The sequence below is a fragment of the Pteronotus mesoamericanus genome, unplaced genomic scaffold (genome assembly GCF_021234165.1).
Source record: "Pteronotus mesoamericanus isolate MK-2021 breed Mesoamerican mustached bat unplaced genomic scaffold, CSHL_Meso_final contig_73, whole genome shotgun sequence".
Classification (NCBI taxonomy): Eukaryota; Metazoa; Chordata; class Mammalia; order Chiroptera; family Mormoopidae; genus Pteronotus; species Pteronotus mesoamericanus.
Window position 1 is genome coordinate 18,679,731 of NW_026555245.1, and position 23,399 is coordinate 18,703,129.

The 23,399-nt window shown below is 39.0% G+C and overlaps 1 protein-coding gene across 6 annotated transcripts in view; it reads left to right on the top strand.

Annotated features, from left to right (window-relative positions):
* Positions 1-23,399, top strand: part of SMARCA2 (SWI/SNF related, matrix associated, actin dependent regulator of chromatin, subfamily a, member 2) — a 160,178-nt gene that overhangs the window by 35,173 nt on the left and 101,606 nt on the right. For all 6 annotated transcript variants that reach the window (XM_054583062.1, XM_054583067.1, XM_054583065.1 and 3 more), the window contains 8 exons: positions 2,355-2,481; positions 4,474-4,647; positions 5,678-5,851; positions 8,281-8,451; positions 16,479-16,532; positions 19,237-19,367; positions 19,594-19,651; positions 22,018-22,118. In XM_054583062.1, the coding sequence (XP_054439037.1) occupies positions 2,355-2,481; positions 4,474-4,647; positions 5,678-5,851; positions 8,281-8,451; positions 16,479-16,532; positions 19,237-19,367; positions 19,594-19,651; positions 22,018-22,118 (990 nt within the window). The remainder of the gene's footprint in view (positions 1-2,354; positions 2,482-4,473; positions 4,648-5,677; positions 5,852-8,280; positions 8,452-16,478; positions 16,533-19,236; positions 19,368-19,593; positions 19,652-22,017; positions 22,119-23,399) is intronic.

The following is a 23,399-nucleotide window of genomic DNA, read 5'->3' on the forward strand; positions in this document are numbered from 1 at the left end:
CTCCTTCCTTCCCCTCGCCACTCCCCAACTCCCACCCGCCCAGCGCAGTGTGATTTAATCTCTATACTGGCAGTCCAGCTCTCCTAAGATTATTTATTTAGTCCTTTAGAAGATTAAGGAAAAAGCAGCTATTCCTTTAATTTAGCACCTGACCTACTTTGTCAAAGAAAGTAAACCAGAATGCTGAGGGATAGTTCGGCCTCTGGAATTTTCAAACAAGAAAGGTCTGCAGTGACTCCAGGACCAAGGAAGCAGAATGACCCTGTCGTTGGCCCTCACCTTGCCCCACTATAATATTTAATTCTCCCTGTATAATGGCCCCATTCCACAAAAGTGAGATTGTTTTGGTTTAGTTTCTTTCCTTTATATTATATATTTGGAAAAAAATCCATAATAGGTTTTTCTCTTAATGTCTGAATTGTTAAGATGTATCATCTGGTGCCAATTTGGAGATTTGGAGATGTGAATATTTAAGAAACTGAACTGGAGAAATGAAGTAGATGTTTGTTTCAGACACTGAAAATTTCTTAAAAAGACATGATAATAATCTTATGAGTATCCGTACTGTAGGGAATGTAGAAGAAGTTGGGAGAGTTTAAACAATTTGACCACAAAGAGAAATATGGTAAAAGTTTTTTATTGTTGTTTGAACTAACAGATATTTAGTCTATTGCACGGTTAAACCATTTAATAGTGCAATTGTATTGATATGCATAGTTGAAATGATAAGCATGAGAATACTATAGTAACACATTATGGTGATAAATCATTCAGCAAATCAGAATTAATAACATGTATACCAAATAAAGTAGGAATCTGTCATAATATCCTTTTAAGTAAAGTCAATGAAACACAGTGCATTTCCTTTCCTATCATTTTTGAAATTTTGAAAAAGAGGACATTTTATTTCTCTACCAAAGCAAACAACTGTAAGTTTTTTAAAAAAAACCCAGTCATTTTGATAGTTGGGCTATACGAAATCTTAAGCTATTTTTCAGCATCTAAGTCACAGGTTTTCCTTTTTCATACTAATAAAGATATACTACATCATTTTAAAGGTGGACGAAACCATAATACTAATTTTTAACAGACACATTGTCAACATTTGTAGTTGAGACCCAGTGATGTTCTCAGTTAGAAAGTTATATTTTAATCACCCTGTAGTGGTTTTGGTGTCAGGCAAAGGAGGTTCAATCTGGAGTCCCTCCTTTGCTAGCCCCGTGAAGTTGACATGCTTCTCAATATCGCCAAACTCTTCTTTTCTCCTCATTGACATAGCACCGTTACACTTTGTGGGGGTGTGTATGTGAGATAACAGGGAGAAATGAAATGGTGAGTTGAATGTACTTAACTCGGTGCTGTTAGAGTTAACTTAATTTAACGTACTGCCTTTCTTATCACTAGTCTTTCTTTGTTGAAATCTCTTCCAAGACAGTTTTGCCCCAAATTTTGGAGGAGATTGTTCTAAAAATAGATTTAAATGGCCTGTAATTATTTGAAAGAAAAGGGTCCAGGTGAACTCTAAAACCAGGAGTTTATATGGGTAACAGTAATGGTATCCCAGATGAATAAAGAAAGTAGATGTCTTTTGCAGTCTATTGGGAAGAACTACCCGCAGTTGTATTTTTGATGGTGTCTAAAATGCGAATCCTTGGCAATCCTTTTCTAGAAACTCAGGTTTTAAATACTGTTTATTTAGCTATTTGCTGCTGGCCCAAACCTGATTTTGAAAAATGCCTAATTTGCCTTTTCTTTTTTTTCTCCAGCAAGCATTGCTCACAGAGGAAGTGGCTGTGGTTGGCAGGGCACTCTCCCTCTCTGAATGTTTTGCGTTGGCTAATTTCTGTGGCCTCAGCACCTAAGACTGCTCTTGTTCACTCAGCTGTAATGGCTGTCATCCTCAGCATCTTGGCCAGGAGGGCAAATGGCCCCATTGCCTTAGGACAGAACCAGAAGTTAGAAAGAAAACTGTTGCCGCAGCCCTGCACTACGGCTGGCTGGGCGTTTGGGAGCAAGTCAAATTTTCCTGCCTCTCATTTTCTCTCTGTTCAGAGCGAGCAATGGCACTTGACTTTCCTCTTACATGTATCGTGAGCCTTCTCTCCTGGGTGTTAGAGAAAGGTTATGTACAAGACCAGAGTGTTAAGCAACATACAACACCTGTCTGCATTAATGCAAGGATAGCTTTTCTCTGTTTAACATCGGAAAAATCTAGTTGGGTGTCAGAAATCAGCCATGAGTGTCTGGAATAGGTTTTGCCATGAACTTGAACCTAATGTTATTGTTTATCATTTAAGACTAAACTATAATGAGTATTTCCACCTCTTCTGCCCCTATTTTATGATCTCCTTTAGACTTCAGGCTCGCATAGCTCACAGGATACAAGAACTGGAAAATCTGCCTGGCTCTTTGCCACCAGATTTACGAACCAAAGCAACCGTGGAACTGAAAGCACTTCGGTTACTCAATTTCCAACGTCAGGTAATACCTTTTCCCCAGCAAATCTCAGATGTAGGAAGGAAATGTAATTGCTTGAGATCAGTGTGTTTCCTTAAGTCTGTTCAATATTGTTATGAAGATACAAGCTTAGTAAGATATTGTATCTTTTAGACCAGCAGCATAGAGCTAAAAGTAATGAAGATGAACTGCTTATTATTCTATTTTTCTCTTCTGTATATCAGAGACATTTTTTTCTTCTGCACTATGGTTTACAAAATTGGAGTTACAGCATTTGCTACTGTGAGTGAAACCTTCAGAACAAATGAGATTGCTCATGTGTGCCTTTATGACTCCGAAGAAAAACAGTCAGGTGGTAGATCAGAGTTTCTTTATAAACACAAATGTATACTCCTAGTCATGACCATGAAAATTTCTTAACAAAGATGATAGCTACTCTACTAAATTATAGAAACATTTATAGAAACACATAAATCTGTGTTTTGAAACTGCTGATTGTTCATCACAACACAAGTTTGGCGCATTTGATCACGCCAGGCCTACATCTTATGTAGATCACTGAATTATTATCTACCGTACCAGCTAGTAGTCACTTATTAATAAAAGCTAGTATAATGGTCTGTTTTAGAATTGCTAAACCTGTAGGAAACTAGTGGAATGAAGTAGAGATAATTTTTACTTTGGTAAGTTTTGTCTTATGGACCCAAAAGGCACAGCTCTCCTGGTCTGCATGCTGCCTCATTTAGCCAAACAGGAAAAGGAACACTTTGTCACCAGTTGGATGGGTTTGTTTGGTTACGGTGTTGGGCATGCAAAATGAATTATTAATGAATGAAAGTAGTTTGGAAGTATTGAGTTGCATGACTTTGTCTGTTGGAAGATGTGATTAAAATCACAAGGCCACCTCACTTGCTATTGTCATATGAACTTGGGAGTATTTGCCTTATTTGCTATAATATCAAAGGAGGGCATCAGTGTGGATGGATGCTACTTTGCCATAGATTCATGAGAGTAGATTAGAGCTTAAATTGAAAGAAAGAGAGAGAGAGAAAGAGGAAGGAAGGAAGGAAGGAAGGAAGAAAGGAAGAAAGGAAGGGTGGGTCTCTCAGTTTCATTCAATTCCTTCCTATAGGTGACTTCATTAAATGTATTGATAAACTACTAGATAAAATTTTGTTTAAAGAATATTACCCAAGTACATTTTTAGGAATAACATTATATTCAAATTAACTTTATGCTAAACTCTTATTAGTCTCTGATTTTTGCTTGATATTACTGAAAAAATCTATTATCTATGAAGTTTACCAATGAAATTAACTATAATTAATGCTGATTTCAGATTCAATTGAATTATTATTTTAATGTATATTTTCAGTTCCCACACCCTACCACCATATAACATATGGTATGGATAAGTTTTTATATTTATGATCATCTAAAAGAAGTTTATGATTAATATACACTTTGAATAGCTTATAAGACTATCATTGTTAAAAGTGGGAGGAAGCCAAAACTAATATTTTCTATTTTTTTATATAAGACTGTGAATTAACATTATTTGAGTATCTGCTGCCATTGTACATGAACAGGAAGTAATCCTTTTATTCTTTTTGCAGAACATCATTAAAGTTAATCTTTAAACACGAGGAACATGTTAGTATAGCATTTAAAACAAAGTAAAATATTTTTAAATCTTATTAATAAAGTAGTATCATTAGAATAATTAAATAGAATGAAGGAATTTATTTAAAGGCCAGAACAATCTCTACTTTATTTTTTTTACTGTTATAGTGGTGTAATTGCTTTTTCCCCCAGAATTATTTGGAAACAGAAGTTATACCATCTTTGAAAATACCGCATAAATTTGGTGTGATTTAGCCCCTTCGATTACTAAAAGGCCAACTGTGATTGAGAAACCCCTAGAGTCCTCATTCTGCCAATGGAAACAAGAGAAAGGCAAGAGTCAGGGACCTGGCCCCTATTGGGGACCCTCTCTAACTGCTCTCCTCTTGACAGCTGAGACAGGAGGTGGTGGCCTGCATGCGTCGGGACACGACCCTGGAGACGGCGCTCAACTCCAAAGCCTACAAGCGGAGCAAGCGCCAGACCCTGAGGGAGGCCCGCATGACGGAGAAACTGGAGAAGCAGCAGAAGATTGAGCAGGAGAGGAAGCGCCGGCAGAAGCACCAGGTACTTGGGCCTGGGCTGTGCATTTCTCATTTGACAGCCATGTCCAACTAAGTAACGAGGTGGAGTCAGACTGGCTGGTAAAACGTGCCATAGGTGGGTGATGGGGGCATCACAGAACAGATGTTCCTTGGAGCTTACAGTCTGACCACCCATTTTGCAGTCGAGGGAACTTAGGCCAAAACCAGGTAAATGGACTTTCTTAGTTCACATCAGGTGTCATCTTCATAATCCCACTGGAAAGCTGTTGACTGGGTGGGATTCCTAGAGCAAAATCCAGGGGAACTTGGAAAAGGAACGGAGAAAGCAAAAAGTTATTTTTATAACACATGCAAAAATGGGCCCAACTGGAGGTTTTACTGGGGCAAAAATTTAAAAATATTCCTCTCTAGGGGTTTGTAAATACTTTGATGTAAAATTTGATTTTGGGTCATAATCTTAGAACTTAAGTTTTTCTTTTTGTGCTCAGTTTAGTGCCTAGTCTAGTTTTATTTTTAAAATGTTGGATTTGGTGTGAATAAGGGTACATTTTCTCCTCCTTTATTTAAAATAGTATACACATTACATGTGGAGATTTTAGCTCCCTATGAAATCTTGAATTACAATTCTAAGATACTTAGAGCAGAAGAAATATTACTTTTATAACATAATTCTCACTGGAAATACTTGTCTCCCTCAGGTTTATTTGAGAACAATTGGCTTTTAATTTTATCCTTGCCATTTTGTAGGTGTTTCCCTTCATTTCTGATCTTTGCATATTCATATGTCCTCACCCTCAAAGCTCAGAGACTTCTCTTCCACAGGCTGGCTCCAAAATAAACCTTGAGGGGGTCACCTTACCCACCAGCCTGTAGCCCGCACCTCAGTTATGGAGACACACCAAGGCACCTATCCCAGAATACTCCCCAGCTTCTCATCTTTCATTGTTGTTAAATGCTCACTGAGAATTTTTTTGGACTGCACTGAAACCTCAAGGGCATTGGGAAATAGACTTGAAGTATACTTCTCTCCCCCCACCCTTGGAATCCTTTAGGAATACCTGAACAGTATTTTGCAACATGCAAAAGATTTCAAGGAGTACCATCGCTCAGTGGCTGGGAAGATCCAGAAGCTTTCCAAAGCAGTGGCAACTTGGCACGCCAACACTGAGAGGGAGCAGAAGAAGGAGACAGAGAGGATCGAAAAGGAGAGAATGCGCAGATTAATGGTAAGGAGTCCACCTGAAAGAACCCAGGAAAATGCTCTTTTCACTCTGTATTGAGAATGTAAAATATGCTGTAGTAGAAGGAGAGAGTAAAAGCTCCTTATGAAATGTATGAATGCGTTCCTTTAACTTCATGGGGAAGGGGCTCAAACATCCTCTCTTTCCTAGACAATGCATGCTATACATCTGGGGCTACAAGAACCCAGGAAAATGCTTTTTTTCACTCCCTGTATTGAGAATGTAAAATATGCCGTAGTAGAAGGAGAGAGTAAAAGCTCCGTATCAAATGGATGAATATGTTCCTTTAACTTCACGGAGATGGGGTTCAAACATCCTCTCTTTCCTAGACAATGCATGCTACACATCTGGGGTACACCCGATGGGTATAGTATTCCCATTTTCTAGCAGGGCATTGCTGTTCGGATTATAGCTTCTCACATAAAGGAAGGTACTATATCTCACAGGAGTTTTGATAACCAGATCTGGAAGACTGGAAATGGCAGTTTTAAAAATATTGCTTCTTTGAGACTAACAGCATAGGTTGTTTAAAATAAATATCTCATTACATTGTGTCATAGAATCTAAAGAGGTCCTTTTTTTTTTTTAAGCTCTTGTCCTTTTTTTTAATGGCAAAAACCTTTCTCTAACAGTATAAAAAGTGATTTTTAAGTTAATTTTGAAATGTTTTTTGTTAATAGCTGGGGTGTTGTCAAAGGCAAGTCAGGGATTATTGTTTTTGCACTATTTTTTAATGGATTATATAACACAGAAGGGATTAGTACATATGATTGGCCTGTGTTCTGTTTGTTTTCTTTTGGGGGCTTTTTTGGGACTTGGACCTCATAGAACGCCATACATTTTACAGAAGTCTGTGTTATCTATAATGATAGGAGCCATGCAGATTCTATCTGGGACCTGATTCCTGAGTTGTACATGAAGAGAAAGTTACCTCAGCCCATAATTATGTCCTGGAAAAATTCCAAGTGACAGTCTTCCTAGTTGGCATTATGGTTTGCATTTTTTTCCCCATTAATTTTTTGGGTCCCAGAGAGTAAACACCATATTTTAAAAGGCTCTGTGTCCAGGTGTGACTAAATCTTGCCATCTTCTCCTGCTTTCTGCTCTTTTTTTGTGGGAGGAAGAAGATAACCCAAGAAATTCCTAACTAGCTAGGGAGGCCATTTTATAGTAAGCAGTCAAATTTGTCTGATTTAACTGAAGTGAAACTATATTAGAACTTCAGTAACAGATTGGTTTGACACTAATGATTAGGCATTTGCAAATCATTAATTTTTGCAATTAAATGATGGGATATACAGATAACAGAGAAACTGAAGTTCTTTATCACTCTTTCTTCAAGTGAGATCAACCATAACGAAAAGCAATTAGAGTTATAATAGCATTTGAGGTTCACGCTCATCCACGGGGCAGACGGCAGCTAGACTGGGCGATGAAACTGCTGTCACGCGGGCACATTCTGGAGTGACATGCCTGGACGGAAGATGCAGGTGCCTCCTAAAGATTTTGCAGTGTCTTCCTTTTATTCTGTGTCACACGGGGAAAATATTTTTTGCTCTGTCCTTTTGTTAAGATGTATAAAAAAGATTTCTCTTGAAATGGCTCAGAGTACATCAGAGTTTTTATTCCATTTAACCTCATAATGTTGCTTAATGGGAAAGTAGGAATTATTTTATATGTTTTATTAGACTTAGGTACTAAATGACTTGTCCCCGGTCACCTAGGCCCATAACACAGTGCCAATCTGTGACAAAAATCCTCCAAGTTTGACTTTCCTTGTCAACCGCAGTGTTCGTAATGCTTTTAAGCATAAGAAGTCATTTGTTTAATGCTCATTTTATTTCTTGCATTTAGAAGTACTTACTGAAATATTTTTGATGAAAGGATATCATGTCTGGAATTTGCTCCGAGACAGTCCATTTGGGCATTGAGAGGAGGAGTCTGAGGAAGGGGTAGTCATGAGGCAGGAATCGTCACAAGTTTATTTTTGTTGCTTGGTGTTGATTACATGAGAGATTATTCTGTTCTGTCTAGTTTTTATTATATTTGAAAATGTCCAGAATACAAAGTTAAGAATAAACTTCAGATAGTGAATTGTCAAATTTTAACATTTTTTATGCCGTTCAAGAATCACAAAAGAACAAAGTTGACTCGAAAGTGCTCAGTCATGCCACGTAAGCACTGTGGCTACGTATCTTGACTTTGCCGTGAACTCTGGTGTCCTGCGACATAGGCGTCCCACTCCCTTGTTCCCCCCAGTCCCTGCCTGTGTGCGAGGCCTCGTGTAGCCTGGAACACTCAATGTGCTGCAGTCAACGCCAGTCAGAGTTCAGACTGTCGAAGGGAGGGTTGAGCAGAACAAGACATTTGCAAACTTCTGTTATGCTCCAATCACGCTCTTCTTTCCTTAACAGGCCGAAGATGAAGAGGGCTACAGAAAACTGATTGATCAAAAGAAAGACAGGCGTTTAGCTTACCTTTTACAGCAGACTGATGAGTATGTGGCCAACCTGACCAACCTGGTTTGGGAGCACAAGCAAGCCCAAGCAGCCAAAGAGAAGAAGAAGAGGAGGAGGAGGAAGAAGGTGAGTGCCCTGCTGTGGCAGCTGAGTCAGGAACCAGTTTAAGGCATGCATTGCTCTTTAATAAATATCTCTTACCACGGTAATGCAACGTTTAGGTTACTGAATTGCAGAAATTGCTTATATAAATGAGTATGATGCGAAAGTTGATTGGGCGCACTCGACAACAGATTGAAGATGAGGGCGTAATGGATAGGATGTATTAAACTGAAACAATGCAGTTTATATACTCATTGTTTCATACTGTCTTTAAAAATTAAATACACATGGTCAATAAGAAAGGGGAAAACCTGGGCACAATTAACTGTTTTCTTAAGTGTAATGCAGTGTGGCAGGGATCTGCTCAGTTAAGAAACTGGAGTGAAAATTAAGAAGAAAATGCAGGGTACCGATTGAAAGAAACCATAGAAAAATGTAAGAGATAGCTTTGGGATACCTTTGGAACAAATTGTAGCCAGTTTATTTGGACAGGCAGTGATGCCAAAATTGTTTGTTTAGTTCAGCGGCCTTGTGCTACACTAGGTACAGGTCAGGGTTTTAGGTGATTACAGAAAACAGTACTCTTATGTAAAATGTGCCCTAATTATCATGAGAAGTGAAAGATAAGATTTAGAATTTCTGTTCTACAAATACTATGTCCCAATTCAAGGGAAACATGCTAGTGTAGGCCTGTGAATATGGCTCTTCTTTGAAGCTTAAGTAGTTGGGAAGTTGAGTTCTTGGTTGATATTTTGTTTTCATGCTAAATTCTAATTGGCTCAGGTACAAACAGGAAAACTTCCTCAGAATTGTGAAGATTGAGGATGGGTAGCATTTAATCATTTATTCTCTGAACTGAATAATTGAACAAAATACTTTTCCAAAAATAATTAATTTCATGGCTCCTGAATTCTCATACCTGTTTCGTAATTAAAGAGGAGGAATAAATGATTGAGAAGGTGCCCTCTTGCTCCTGATCTCTTTAGTATAAAATAGCTTCCCTTCTTGTGAAGATGAATAAGGAATGACTCAGGATTTAGACATTTCAGTGGTAAAGAATACCTCATTTTCTCGTCAAGGTAGCGTTATAGACTTTACAAAATTGCATCTCCCAATTTCTGACTTAGAAAGACATTTTCAGAGTTCACGAAGAGCACATAGGCAAACAGATACAATTCTACAACATTCCATAGGTGGATCCCATGAAATGGCAATTTTAGTTTTTCTGAATCTAGACGTGTATTTTGCAGATGTTGTCACAAAAAGTTCACTGTTAGTGTTGTTAGTATTAAAGTTTATATTCTACATTTCTTTGTGATTAAAAGCTAATGGCCCAGATTGGAACTTCTGGCTTTATAACTAACAGATTCCTGCTGCGTTGTTAAATTGATATATCATCATAGAAAGCTGCATAACTGAGTGATAATGATTATGCCTTTATTTATTTATTTATTTATTTATTTATTTTTGTTAATCTGTACAAAGCAGGGACCTGTCACAATATTTTTCATGGTGTTGCCAACTCTGATGACTGATAGTTTGGCTCTCTACTTCGAAACTCTTGCCTTCAGCTTTGCTAGTAGCATTTATGTTTGGTGCATTTGCTCAACAAATATTAACTGAACACTTACTATGATGGAGACACAGTGTGCTGGATGCTGGGGGAGACAGAATGTAAATAATGGTGAGGAGAGGCACTCTTGCTCTCTCTCTCTCTCTCTCTCTCTCTCAATTTAACCAGAGAAAGAGAGAGAGAGAAACAGACATTAATCAAATATGTATCTCAATATCTATTTATAAACTGTGATGAATGAATGATGTGAAGGAATACTGTGAGTCAAATTGGGGATGGGGCCTGATTTCCTGGCAAATGAATAATAATAGCAAAGCACCTCCAGGTTGCCTTTTGGATCTCCCCGGGCACTTCCTGTTGATGATCTCACATGGATGAATGTGCAGAATGATGACTTCACGATCAGTCGTGTACCTAGCTCTTCTCTTGCATACTCTCAGAATGCCTAACATTTGGGCCTTCCCTGCTCTCAGCAGGACTAAGGAAGACAGGCTATGTTTCCTTCCTGGGCCCTCTTGCTGTGAGAAATGGATAAAGAAGGTAAAAAAAGAAACTGGGCCCCTTCCTAGTCCCTCCTGAAAACTGTCTCTTTCATGGGACTTTGAGACCCAGTTCAAAATGAGTTACCCAATTTCAGATGTACCTTTAATAGTGCAAATAAAACAAGTGCTTTCAAAAGCTGATTATTTGACACTTTGGATTATCTATAGTTCTTCTTTCCTCCAGTCATTAGAGTGAATGATTGACAGTTGCTTGTTGCAATCGGAGAGGGAAACTGCATACAGAAGCTTCAGAATTCTGTGCTGTCCCTTTCAGCATTTTCCTATAGAATTGCACACAATCCTGCACCCAACCACAATTTTTTAATTAAGAAAGGCATCGATAAATCTTTGTTTTGAGAAAACCTTTTTTACCTAGCAAATAGCATTGAGCTGGTAGCAACATTTGTAAGACAACAAAGACACAGGTTACTCAAAGAACTATGTTATTAAAGAGGAGTATGATTGACTTTGTAATGTAATTGAAAAAGAGTTATTTTTTACTTTGTGTTAAACTCCTGTATAATTTTTAAATAGTAGCCCCAGTGTAACAGAAAAGGTCTTTGTTTTTCCCGCTAGGGAGTTTATAGTGTTTACTTGTTGTTAGTAAATAATAGAGTGAAGTTCCTTTAACCTGCCACGACCTTGTTTAATTTTCTCTTCTCACCATTAGAGCCATTTCTATGAAGTATATATTTATAAATCATTCTGAAACTTCTCCTTCTCAGCCTGGTCTTCCATTAATGCCCTTGTAATGGAAGAAAAAGAGATAAACTGTATGTATCTACTTAAGACTTAGAGGAGGAATAATTTTTAAAGAATTGAAAATATCTCATTATGTGAAGCCAGTCTCTGCCGCGGGGCAGGAGGACTGCACTATGGCGTGCACTTAGCATGACCTTGAGGTCTCCGTCCTGTGTCATGATTATTCTCTAACGACCACTGGGTGACTGCAGGATAGAACGGGGACGGGGGCTAGATGAAGCCATCAGGGTGTATACATGTAGGATTAAACATGCTAAATTAGAAAACTGGCCTACTGTCCAAATCATGTGAGAACACAATCCTTTACATTCATAACTACATAAGAAAACATATCAGATGAATTTGCTCTTATTCCCTTGTAGGATATTTCATTAAAAGATCTATTATCCAGTACTTAAGTCGCTTGCTCTGTCAGAAGGTGATTTGTTAGGACTGAGTAGAAAAGTTCATCTAAAGACTTTAGAACATTCCATGGCACATAGTAAGTGCTCGGTAGATTTTGGTTACCTTGTCAAGCCATTCTCTGGTATAAATGTAGGATTATGATGATTAAAATGTGGCTGTAGGGTTTTTGAAAGTAAAAATCTTCTCCCCCCCCATTGTATATTTTCTGTGATGTTGAGTAAATAACTACCTTTTTTTTTCTAGTTGAGGATCAATTGAATATCATCTTGTAGGATAATGACAGGTTCTTGAAATGCAGATTTATTAATTTTGGTGGATTCTGCTTATCTGTCCCTCCTTAGCTCTTCCAAAAAGAATTTGTATTATGTGGCCTCTAATTTAGTGTGGTTTCTGGTAATAGTAAGGTATTTCTTGCAGGGTTTTAGGGGGTATTTTTTCTTAGACTGTGACAGTTAGGAGCCCATGGTATCCCCTGACCCGAACCTACTGCTTAGAAGTCTAGCCATTTTACGTGTTCGGCTTCTTGAGCTGCTGACTTCAGGCTGAAAATAAATATTTAATTTTGTCTTTCAGACCTTTCAATTGGATATATACCAGCAAAACTATGCCATTGTTATTTATTTGTGACATTTCTTGGAAACTCATGCCACTAATAGGGATCCATGGGGAATGGAATGCTGTTCCAGATCTTTTTCATTGTGGTGTTTCCTTTTCTTTCTGAAACTTCTTTTATTCCCTTTCTCTTTCATCAACCATAATTATAAGTAAATCTCAGAACTGAGATGTTTTGGAGAGGGAACCTTTCCAATATAATGTATTGATCAATATTGTGATAGAAAATGTGTTTTTATCCTTTTTAGATATCAAAAAGTCAGAAAAGCCTCGGTATAAATAATGTTTGATAAAAAGAACATCAAATGCAAAGTAGTAATGTTTAGACATTTGTTTTACATTCAAGTTTCCAATTCTCAATCCTTTCATGTCTTATGTTTTCCCCAAAGATATAGTATATTGCCGCATTTCTCAACAAGGGCAATTCCGTAGGTAAAAGAGAGATTCTTAGGTGACTCTGGACATTTGAGTGTAGCGACTATTGTAAAGACAGGTGAACACAATGCCACAATGATTAGATTTATTTGATTAGTTTACTGTCAGAATGGAGGAAACTAGAATTTTGGATCAAAGTCCTGCTTAACTGGATTAACCTGTTATTTGAGTCAAAATGTTAGAATTGGTTTTCTCTGCAAAGTACAACCAAAGTAATGTGCAATTGCCAGTTCATTCGATATTCTTGGGGTTTTTTTATTGCCTGATCACCTATCTTAATGCTCAGAGGTCCACTTAAGTAAAAATAACCCAGTGGTTTCTGAAAGCCTAGGTTTCCATTGAAACAGAACGAGTCTTTAAGATGCCGGCACATTTGAATGTTGTTTCAGTATATCATAACACCTGCTGGGGGAAAAAATGCATTCACTTTATAATGTAGATTGTAAAATAGTTGATATAAAACTGTTTCTTTATGAAACAAGGCTGTTTATGGCCTATGTTGTGGTAAACTACAATAAATAAAGTGCCCCATAGAAGTCTATTTTCTTGGGTTCAGCTTAAAAATGGGATTTTCCTATCTTTTTGACCCCGTCACTGATTATTTTATATAACTTCTGCAAGGAAGATGGGTAGCCATGCACATAGCTTTGTTCCTGAACATTTCTAAATGGAAGATAGGAATTGACATTGGCCTTTGGAATTAGGAATCCAAGTTGTCTTTAGTTATGAGTAATTTGCTTCCTATCCCCTCCATGACTAGGTTAATTACACTCCTTCCTCCCTCCCTGAGCATAATTAGTTCCAGATTTTTTCAGGTAGGAAGGAGGTGGTCCAGAATTCCTTTAGTTCTAATTAGTGGATGAACTTTAGTGTTCTGCTTTTAATCAGTGAAAGTAAGCTCAGGTCAGCGATATTGATAGGATACGTTTACAGTCACATAATACAGATAACTACCTGGATGTGAAAATTCCTCAGGCAGTGGGAGATGTGGCAGGTCCTGTCGCCTGGTATGCAGAGACTGTCCACGGTTAGTTCAAATGGGAGCACCAGCCACCGTCTGTTTGGAGTTCATCTTGAGCCCAGAAAAGGGAAGGTTTTTGCGGGGGGGGGGGGGGGACGGGGGTGAAGGAATAAAATACCAGTTTGATGCGAGAACATGGATTTATGAAAGAACTCCAGCCAGAAACCTACAAACTGAAAGAATCCAAAGCAGGATGGGAGGACTTGGCATCCTTTGCTGTAAACTGCCACCTGGCATCCCCCTCATGTAACAACATCATTGAATTGGGTGTAAGTACAGTGCGTGCAAGAGAAATCTCATAGAGCGCCAGTTCAATGAGAAATTATGTGTGTTCTTAACTATTTGACTTGCAAATACATTGACACTGAATTACAATAATGATATTTCACTGAGTATGTGTATTGTTCTTGCATTCTCTTATTCTGTCAGTCAGTCATTTTTTTTTTCTCCATTCATTCACCAAATATTTATTTAGTGCCTTGTAAAAGCCAGGTACTCTGGTAGGGGTGGGAATACATAAGTGGAAAAAAACAGACAGAAATCCCTGACCCTGTAACCTTACAAAGCAGTTTTCAGACAGTGCTGTAGCAGACTCATATAGGCACTCAATAATAGCGCTTGGACTATTGGTGATTCTTTTACATTGTGGAGATTGATGCTCTCAGTGTATATTACGTGTGACATTGAACTGTATATGTTGAAATTGTGGTCCAGTCCTGCAACAGCCCTATGTGGTAGTAGGGACTGTTACTGCCCCTAACTTACAAGAAAGAGAACCAAGACACAGAAGATTTGCTCAAGATCACACAAGTGAAGGTCTCTTGCACTTAGTGACACAGCTAGGATTCACATGCGGGTCGTCTACTGAATCATTCCAGAACCAAGTTTCTTAAATCTAATATTACATTGCTTCTCAAGTTTGATACCTAGCAGAATTTTTAAAGTCAGGTTAGAGGATTTTAAATAATGGAAGGGCCTAATTATGAGGCAGTTTTATGATAACACACTTGCTTAGTCTATAGCATATTCATAGAAAAATATCATTCAGAATAGCTTTGATTTTATTATTTATGGTCCTTCAAGCTTTTTCAGGTGCTAGTCATTGAAATGGTGATCCAGTTTCACCAGCTAGCTATTGGAAATTGGCTTATTCGTTGTCTGATTTGATTTCCTTTGTGGGCCAAATTGGTAGCTTATTTCTGATTTGAATGGAAAGAATGGTAGGATTAATTGACTTTCTCCAATTAATTAAAACAGTTGCTTGAGTATAGTGCCTGAGAATTCCAAAAATGGAAACACCAGGGGCTGGTAGCAGGGATAGTTTCTTCTCTGAGCTTTTCTGCCATTGTTCTCTCTGTATTTCTAGCCTAGACAAAGAGCCTGCTGTTTTTCGATACTGATCATTTCTTTTGAGCTTGTAAACATTTTCACTTTGGGGTGGCAAAAATAGAAACTTAAATTATTGTAAAATCATAACCAAAAGGAGCATTTTGTTTCCTATCTGTGGTGCCTTGTGTTTTGGCATACATGCATACATCTATTTTTGTAAGAAAATTATAAGAGAACTTCAGAATTTTCAAACATTTGTGTAAACTGCGTTTCTTCAGTATGGACAAAAGGCTGAATTTTAAACATTACACATTTTCTATAAGAGCTGTTTTGTCAAGAGACAATTGAGTTATTTTCATAGAAAGCATAAATGTATATATAATCAATGCCTTAAGTAAACCAAGTGGAGTTAATATTGATTCTGTATCATTATATATATATTTTTAATTAACTAAAGGGCCCAGGGGAGGAAAGCTCATTTTCTTAAATGTCTTGATAAAGCAAATGACTAAAGTTTGGTTTTTTTTTTTCATTATACTACCCTGAAGTAGTGTAGCTTTTCAGTAATAACTTTAAAATAAGGATTATGTAAAGGTGATGTTAAAGATTTCACTTGTCAAAGAAGTCATTACAAATGTAAGAAATTTTAGACTAATTTGTGAATATTACAGATGAGATTCACTTCGGTATGTACAAAATGTGACATAATCTTAGCTTTCCATTTAGGCCATCTTTGAGGCTCATAGAGGTTAATGAACTAAGATACTGGAATATTTAAGAAACAGTAGATCACAGAATTTTTCATGAGATCACAATATCTGCCTCAAATTTCCACATATACCCACTGTGGAAACACTAAATATTATGAGAGCCCTTAGGTAGAATGAAAGACATTCAGAGGACTCACAGAGTTTTATATAATTTTGTATTTTTATGACTGAAGAACAGTTCAGAGTTTATTCTCAATGGACATTTTTAGAAAACTTGCTAAGGGAATAGGAAAGTTTTGCTGATCCCATCAGGATTTGTCTTCATAGTGCCAAACATGAGAACATTGCAGGTTCTGACCTCTCCCTCTCAGTGCTGCCAATGTCTTAAGCTCTTTGGATCCTGGAAGACAATCCACAAATCTCTAGTGTACTGGCCTTGCACTGCAGCTGGCTCTCACAACCTCTCTGCAAGTTTCTAATAGAATACACACTTTCTTTTAGATGGTGAAAACAAGTAAAAATAAAAGGCATGAATACTTAAGTGTTGTTAGATGAGGGTGAGTAGCAATGAAGTGCCATTGTACACCCCAGAGTTACAATGAAGTCCTTCCTGTACCCATCTTCTTGGTTGACATGTAACATGACATGTTGTTGTTTTACAGAAGGCTGAAGAGAATGCAGAGGGAGGGGAGTCTGCCCTGGGACCAGATGGAGAGGTAAGAGATTCTGCATCCATTTCTGCTGTGTCTGCTCAGTTAGTCCCTGACATACCTTGCCATGTCATTGTACGTATATATGAATTTTATTTTTACTCAGCCATTCATCTTTAAGTATAAAGGGTAGTACATTAGCATAATATAAAAGGGGTATACTAAAAAGTAATCTACTTCCTTTTCAGACTTCCAGTCAACTGCTGTTTCAGAATTTTCTGTGCACATATAAGCATATGTTTAGGAATACATAGAATGTGTAAAAGTCTTAAGTGATTCTATAATTACATTTGCCCAGTAAATGAGACAGAAGCGTAAACTATGACCCATTTTCCTTATTACTAATTTGAAATTATAAAACTCCATAAGCTAAACAATTTACCTATTTGCTTAACTTATTTTTTTGTATCTTCTATAGGCTTCTATTTGTATAGAATATAGCTTCTATTTGTCAACTCATCAGCATATTTCTAAATTTTATTTTCTAGTATTTCCAATATTCTCCTGAATCATGAGAATACAATTGCTCATTTATTGGATTTTTTTCTTTTGAAAACTCCCGAGTTCTCTGCCAGTGATCCACATGAGGAGGCATAGCCCAGAGCAGGATGGGAAGGAGCCTGTTTGAAGCTACCTTCTCCTCTCTCAGATTCAGATAAACCTGCCTGGAGGTTTCGGGTGGGTGGAGGGTTGCCTCTTCCTATTCTGGAATCACTATGCAAGTGAGATGAATTGTGAATGCGAACAGCCTGGATGAAGAGGAAAGGTTGAAACCACTAGTCTATGCAGAAACCTCTTGAACAATAAATGTTGCTTAACCACTATAATCCATCACAAGGGAAGAAAGGATTGGGGTAAATGTCTAATGTGTAAGAAATTCTCAGTGGGCTTTTATGAGGAAGAATACTATATATTAGAGCACTTAGACACACTCTAATTTGTAAAGGCCCAGCCTGACCTAAGCACACCTCACACCAGTCTATAATGAACAAGCACAGGGGAGAGACTGAATGCAGTAGTTTGAAGTGCTTCATCTCTTATCGCCTCTTGGGAAAGTTACCTACTGATCTTGGGCTGGTGACATTTTTTTTCTTTAAATCTTAGCACGTGTGTTCTGTTTGCTGAAGTTGGTAACGTGGAAATCTTGCTCAGTTTGTTTTGAAATAATTTTCCTGTGTTAGTACTCTACTGTGCTCATTCAGTGTTTCTGCCAAAGTTTTCATTCGAGCGACAGTGAATCCCAGTCTTCTCTGAGGCATGACATCTAAAACAATGAAATAAGCTGCATTACAATAGTTCAAGATCATGGAGTATGATTTTTCCATGGGAGATGGTAGCAAATGGTAGATTTCCTTCTTTATCTCATGAACATAGGTGGCCTTTTACATTAACAAGGTAGAAGTATCCTCTTGGCATGCAAAGGAGTGGTTTTCTCAACCACTGCTTTAGCACACATAAAAGAAAAAAAGCACAACTTAAAGGAAACCTTTCCTTTTTTCAAAGGTTATTTTTGAGGATAATTGCTAATATATTCTTTCTCATTTTGACAGCACTTTATTAAGGGAGAAAGGGGAAAGAACCAATTTAGGAGTGTGTTCATTTTCTATTAGCTTAGACAATAACGTACAGTATACTATTCTTCCTTTCATTTTTATTTAACTCCAAATAAGAATAATTTAGAAAAAATTTGGAATTAACGAATAGCCTAAACATTGGATTTTATTACTTTTAAGGAAATAGATAACTTGAACGGCTCACAAATCAAGCATTTCCAAACAAATACCTTGCTCGGGGGTCCGCTCCTAGAAATACAGTCACCCTCTAATCAGTAGCATTCATTTGCATAGGATTAGTGCATTTTTAGGCCTTTGCAAACAGTTTATTCTCTGAAGTAGGTTAAACGCAACCTCTGCAATTTCATTTATTCTCTTAATTTTCTGAGCAAGCCATTTTTCATCAAGAGTCTAATAATGAACTTCAGCTCTGTCTTGGTCTTCTCTCCAGATTTCAAATGAGCAGAGCTTTTGGCCTTATCATACTCCCAGGTACCAATGGTTGGTCTCGTTACCCGGTGGTTTGGTTTTAGATAAAGGATACTGGTTCTGCAGAAGCCAAATTGGCTAGTAATTAGATGACACAAGTTACGTATTTTTTTCTTCTCCCATTCTCTCCAAACCCATGAGTTTGCGATAGTCATTATCTGGAGGATATTATTTGGGGGCTGAGGTTCTTAGTTGCAAATGGCAAAAATCAGCTCTGCCTGATTTGAGTAAGAAAGGAATGTATTCATAGGATATTGGGTAATTTGTCAGGTCTCCAAGAAGCCTGGAGAACTGGACTTGAGGCTACACCTGATACTGTACATACAGCCGATCAGCGAGGTCATGACTGACGCTGGGCGCAGGCAGGAGGTTGGCCCGGCCGAGACCACGGTACCGGTACCGACTGCTGCCGCTGGCATCTGCCCTCCCACCAGTGTGCCTATAGGGCCCTACAACCTTGAACTTCTAGTTCCTAATTCAGAGCCTTGTTGAGTGCATTCATTCGGGAGAGCTGAGGGCTTGTGCTAGTGAAATTTCTGTTCACAGAGAAAGGTTTCAGATGCTGGCAGCCACAAGGCTGAGACCTGCCCAGCACAGAATTGCGAGAATGTCTTAACACCAAATGTTGAGGTGTTGTCTTTTTTTTTTTTTTGTTTTCTCCTTTCTAGCCCATCGATGAGAGCAGTCAGATGAGTGACCTTCCTGTCAAAGTAACTCACACAGAAACTGGCAAAGTCCTATTTGGACCAGAAGCACCCAAAGCAAGTCAGCTGGACGCCTGGTTGGAAATGAATCCTGGGTACAGCACTAAAGCAGAATTATTGGTGTTCTTTGGCTTTTTAGAATTCTGTGGTCTCTGTGAAACCTTGGACGTAAACCAAGACAGCATTTGCTGAAACAATTAAAATCATTACCTGCATTTGTCTCTTGCACACTGTACATGTTAAGTCACGTGTATATTGTATATATTGTTTCATAATTTAAAGGACTAAGCCCCCTCTCCTTCCCCACTCCTTTTCTTGTAGTTACGAAGTTGCCCCCAGATCTGACAGCGAAGAGAGTGATTCTGACTATGAGGAGGAGGTAGGTACCTATCTCTCTTTGGAGGTGATCGGTTCGAAAGTTAATGAGGGGGGCCCTTCTGTCACGTCTCCTTTGAGTGTTGGCCTTTGGGTGACGACTGGGGGGAGGGTTTGCCAGAGCCCTGCTGGGGCATGCCTAGCCAGCCTATGACCTTTGGGGGCTCCTGAGCAATGGAGAAACTTGGCGGATTCTAAATTTATTTGGAAACAAGAAAGAGAAGCTGGCATTAAACTGGAAGGGGTAGAAAGGCCTTTTGGGGAGAACTAATGTGGATTACTTTGGAAAAGTCAGTCCCGTGCCTCCAAGTGGTTCATTCTCAGGGCTCGCTGCCTAAAAATGTCTGGAAAGTCTGGGAACTTAGACAAAAAGGACAACATGGGCTTGGTTTCATGAGTTTATTGTTCCTCTTGGTTTCCCTTTAAATGTGATTCTTGTTTGCATTCCTTGGATATACTTGTTACCAACAAGAGAAGCTCACTTTTCAGTCTCTTGGAAGTGATGCTCAATATATCCAGAAACTAAAATGGTAATCTTGTGTGCTTTTAATAGAAATTATGAAATAATAAAGGAATTTTTAGATCAACTATGAAATGCTTAATAATTACAAATAGGAGGATTAAAAGGATATTTCTATCTCCTTTATCTCTGTCGTCAGGGTTGTAGTCAGCGACTCTGATTTTTGCCTGTAGAGAGGAACCTTGGTTCAAGGAGTGTCACGGCACACGTGCTGCTGGCCGGGCGGCAGCCTCATGGATGACAGTGCACAAGGACTTTAAGACAATCATTATTTCCCTCCATTGTGTGGACCTATGTTTTCTAAATTACTCTACCATGGACACTCTGTAAAAAGGAAAAATAAAAGTTATATTTTTTTAAAAAGCATACTAACAAACAAAAAGCAAATATTTTGAGAGCCATGCTCTTTTTTTTATAGGCTACTCTTCCTCTGATATATTTGAAGCTTACAAAAATCAATTTTAAAAATGTTTCTCAGCCCTGGCTGAGTAGCTTAGTTGGCTATTGTCATCCCAATATGCCAAGGTTGTGGGTTCGATCCCCGGGCAGGGCACATGCAATAAGCAACCAACGAATGCATAAATAAGTGGAACAACACATTGATGTTTCTCTCTCTCTCTCTCTCTCTCTCTCTCTCTCCCCCCTTCTCTTCCTCTCCCTTCCCCTCTCTCTCTAAAATCAGTAAGAAATAAATAAAAATAAAAATGTTTTTCATTTATTTGGATGAATGGGTTGTTGGAAGAATCTTCTCATTAAGTGAGCCGGGGGCGGGAGACGGGGAGAGGGACAGAGATGAGACAAAGTGGGATGTTTAACCTGCGCATGTCAGCCTGGGACTGACAGCTGCAGGCAGCTCTGCATAGCCAGGGAGAGAAGGAACGCCGACCGTGGGTCCAGCGACCGAGGACCTTGTCAGGGATCTGCCACCTGCCCATGGCAAGCCCCGTCCCTCTCAGTGCTTCATTTCTTACCTGGAAAATGGAGGAGCTGTGCTGATTCCCCATTTTACCCCTGTGTCTCAATGACCTGTTATCATAGGCTTGATTTTCAGCATTAATATTGTGTCACTTCACATTTTTTTCAGTCAAGAATTATGGGAAAGCATTGCATTTTTACTATCTACTTTGATTTTTCAGAGGATTTTCAAAGAATTTTCCAGATAATTCTGTTGGATTATCTGGAAAGATTTAGCCGTCAACATCAGTGGTTAGTGGTGATCGAAATGAATATTTAGTGAAGCTTTCAAACAGTTCAGCAGAACATAGTATACAGTGGAGAGGTGAGGAGGTAATGAATGAATCCTTTGCCAAGTTACTGACCGTTTTCAACTAAATATTCAGAAATGTGTGGTGTGAAGTACCACAGAAAGCTGTATGTTTACAAGCTCAAGTCCTGTGCTGCGAACACCTATGGGCCCATCAAAACCCATTGACCTTATCAGAGAATCTTTTTGAGTAGGACAATACTGAGGTGTCCAGAATGTGGCTTTGGAGAGAAGGATATAGAATGTTGCTAAGTAAGTGAGAGATTTGTGGCCTACAGGACTCTTTGATAACCAACCAATGATACATGTCCCTCTTTCTGGCATGATTTTTACATCATATTCTTGGGAGCAAAGGTTCCAGGGGCTCCTCAGAAGGTTCCCTTTATTCTCTCATTTAATGATTTAAACAGCAAGGGAATGGTGGTGTGTTGCCTGGTATAGGTAGGTGTGAAATCTGCTTCCTCCCTTAATTTTGTTTACTTCATTTGGGAAGCTGAACACTGTTTAGTCTCTTTTCAGAAACTGCCCATTATAGAGATTCCCCTGTGAAAATGAAATCTTCCCCATATCTTTGTTCCTTCCCCAGGATGAGGAAGAAGAGTCTAGTCGGCAGGAAACTGAAGAGAAAATACTCCTGGATCCAAACAGTGAAGAAGTTTCCGAGAAGGATGCTAAGCAGATCATTGAGTGAGTATCTCTCGAAAGTCTTCTTCCCCGCAGATGCATCTCATGACACAAATTAGGCTTTATGGATTCTCTTTTAGGAAATTTTAAGGAAGGAACCTGGCTTCATTCCCACACTCCACTCGAAACGCTGCTGTCAGGAGTCCCCACTGAGTTCCCGGCAGCCAGGCCCCAGAGCTCGGGGTTGCTCCTCGCCTGCCCTCTGCCCTCCTCTCCTCCTGAGCCCCCTCCTCCAGCTCAGGCTCCTCCTGGGCTCCTCCCCTGTCACGTGCACTCCATTGCGGATTGAATTGACCGCAGCACCTGTCCCTCTAGCTGGCTGCTTTGCTGCCCTCCCTCCGTCCCTCCCTCCGTGGCATCCACGCTCACCCAGACACCCAAGTGAGAAACACCATTCCCTCCTCTTCCTCATTGCCACGCCAGTCTGTCACCAGCTCCGGCCGGGAAACACCCCAGCACCCTGGGAACCCTCTCCTCCTTCCCCTTTCTGCGCACCCAGCTGTGTGCTCCATCCCGGTCCTCCTGTGTCAGCTGTCTACACAGCTCTTTGCACATGTGGCTCTATATCAAAGGAAATTGCTGTGAAACAATATGCAAAATGAAACATTATAAAGTGATGAGATTGGAAAAAAAAAAAAAGACATTGTAATCTTTTCTCCTTTTACTGCAGGGCTGTATGTCCCACTTTAGGAACCTCTGTTTTATCAGTCTGCCCCGCCTTCCCTGAAGGTTTTAAGAACCTCTCAATGACTCCTCATTGCCCCTAGAATAAAGTACTAGCTCCTTAGCCTGGCATAGAAAAAGGAAATACCTTTCCTTTTTCCTGTCTCTTATGTTGACTCTGGCCCTCTCTCACCTGTCCTCCAAGCTCTGGACAGTGTTTTGTGAATAGGATTATCTTTGCATCCCAAGCACCTAGTATAGCTTCACAGGCCAAGGGTTAATCTGCAGGTACGGTCCTTGTTCATATCAGTCCTTTGAGGTCAAGTGGGCCTGCCTTCGGATTCTAACTCCACTGCCTTTTATGCAACAGGCAAATTAACCAACCTCTCTGAGCCTGAAGGTCACCACATGCCTAAACTGGGGATGAAAGTAATACTGTCTGCCTTGCTTTGTTTTTGTGAGGGTTACAGATAATGTATTTCCATTGCCAGGCAAATAAATGGTAGGTGATAAATAAACCCTACTTATTGCAGCTATTTTAGGCCTTTCGTTCATTTTTTTTTTTAATGGAATGAAAGAAAAACACATGCACCAAAATTTCTGTGTGTGATTCTCCACTTC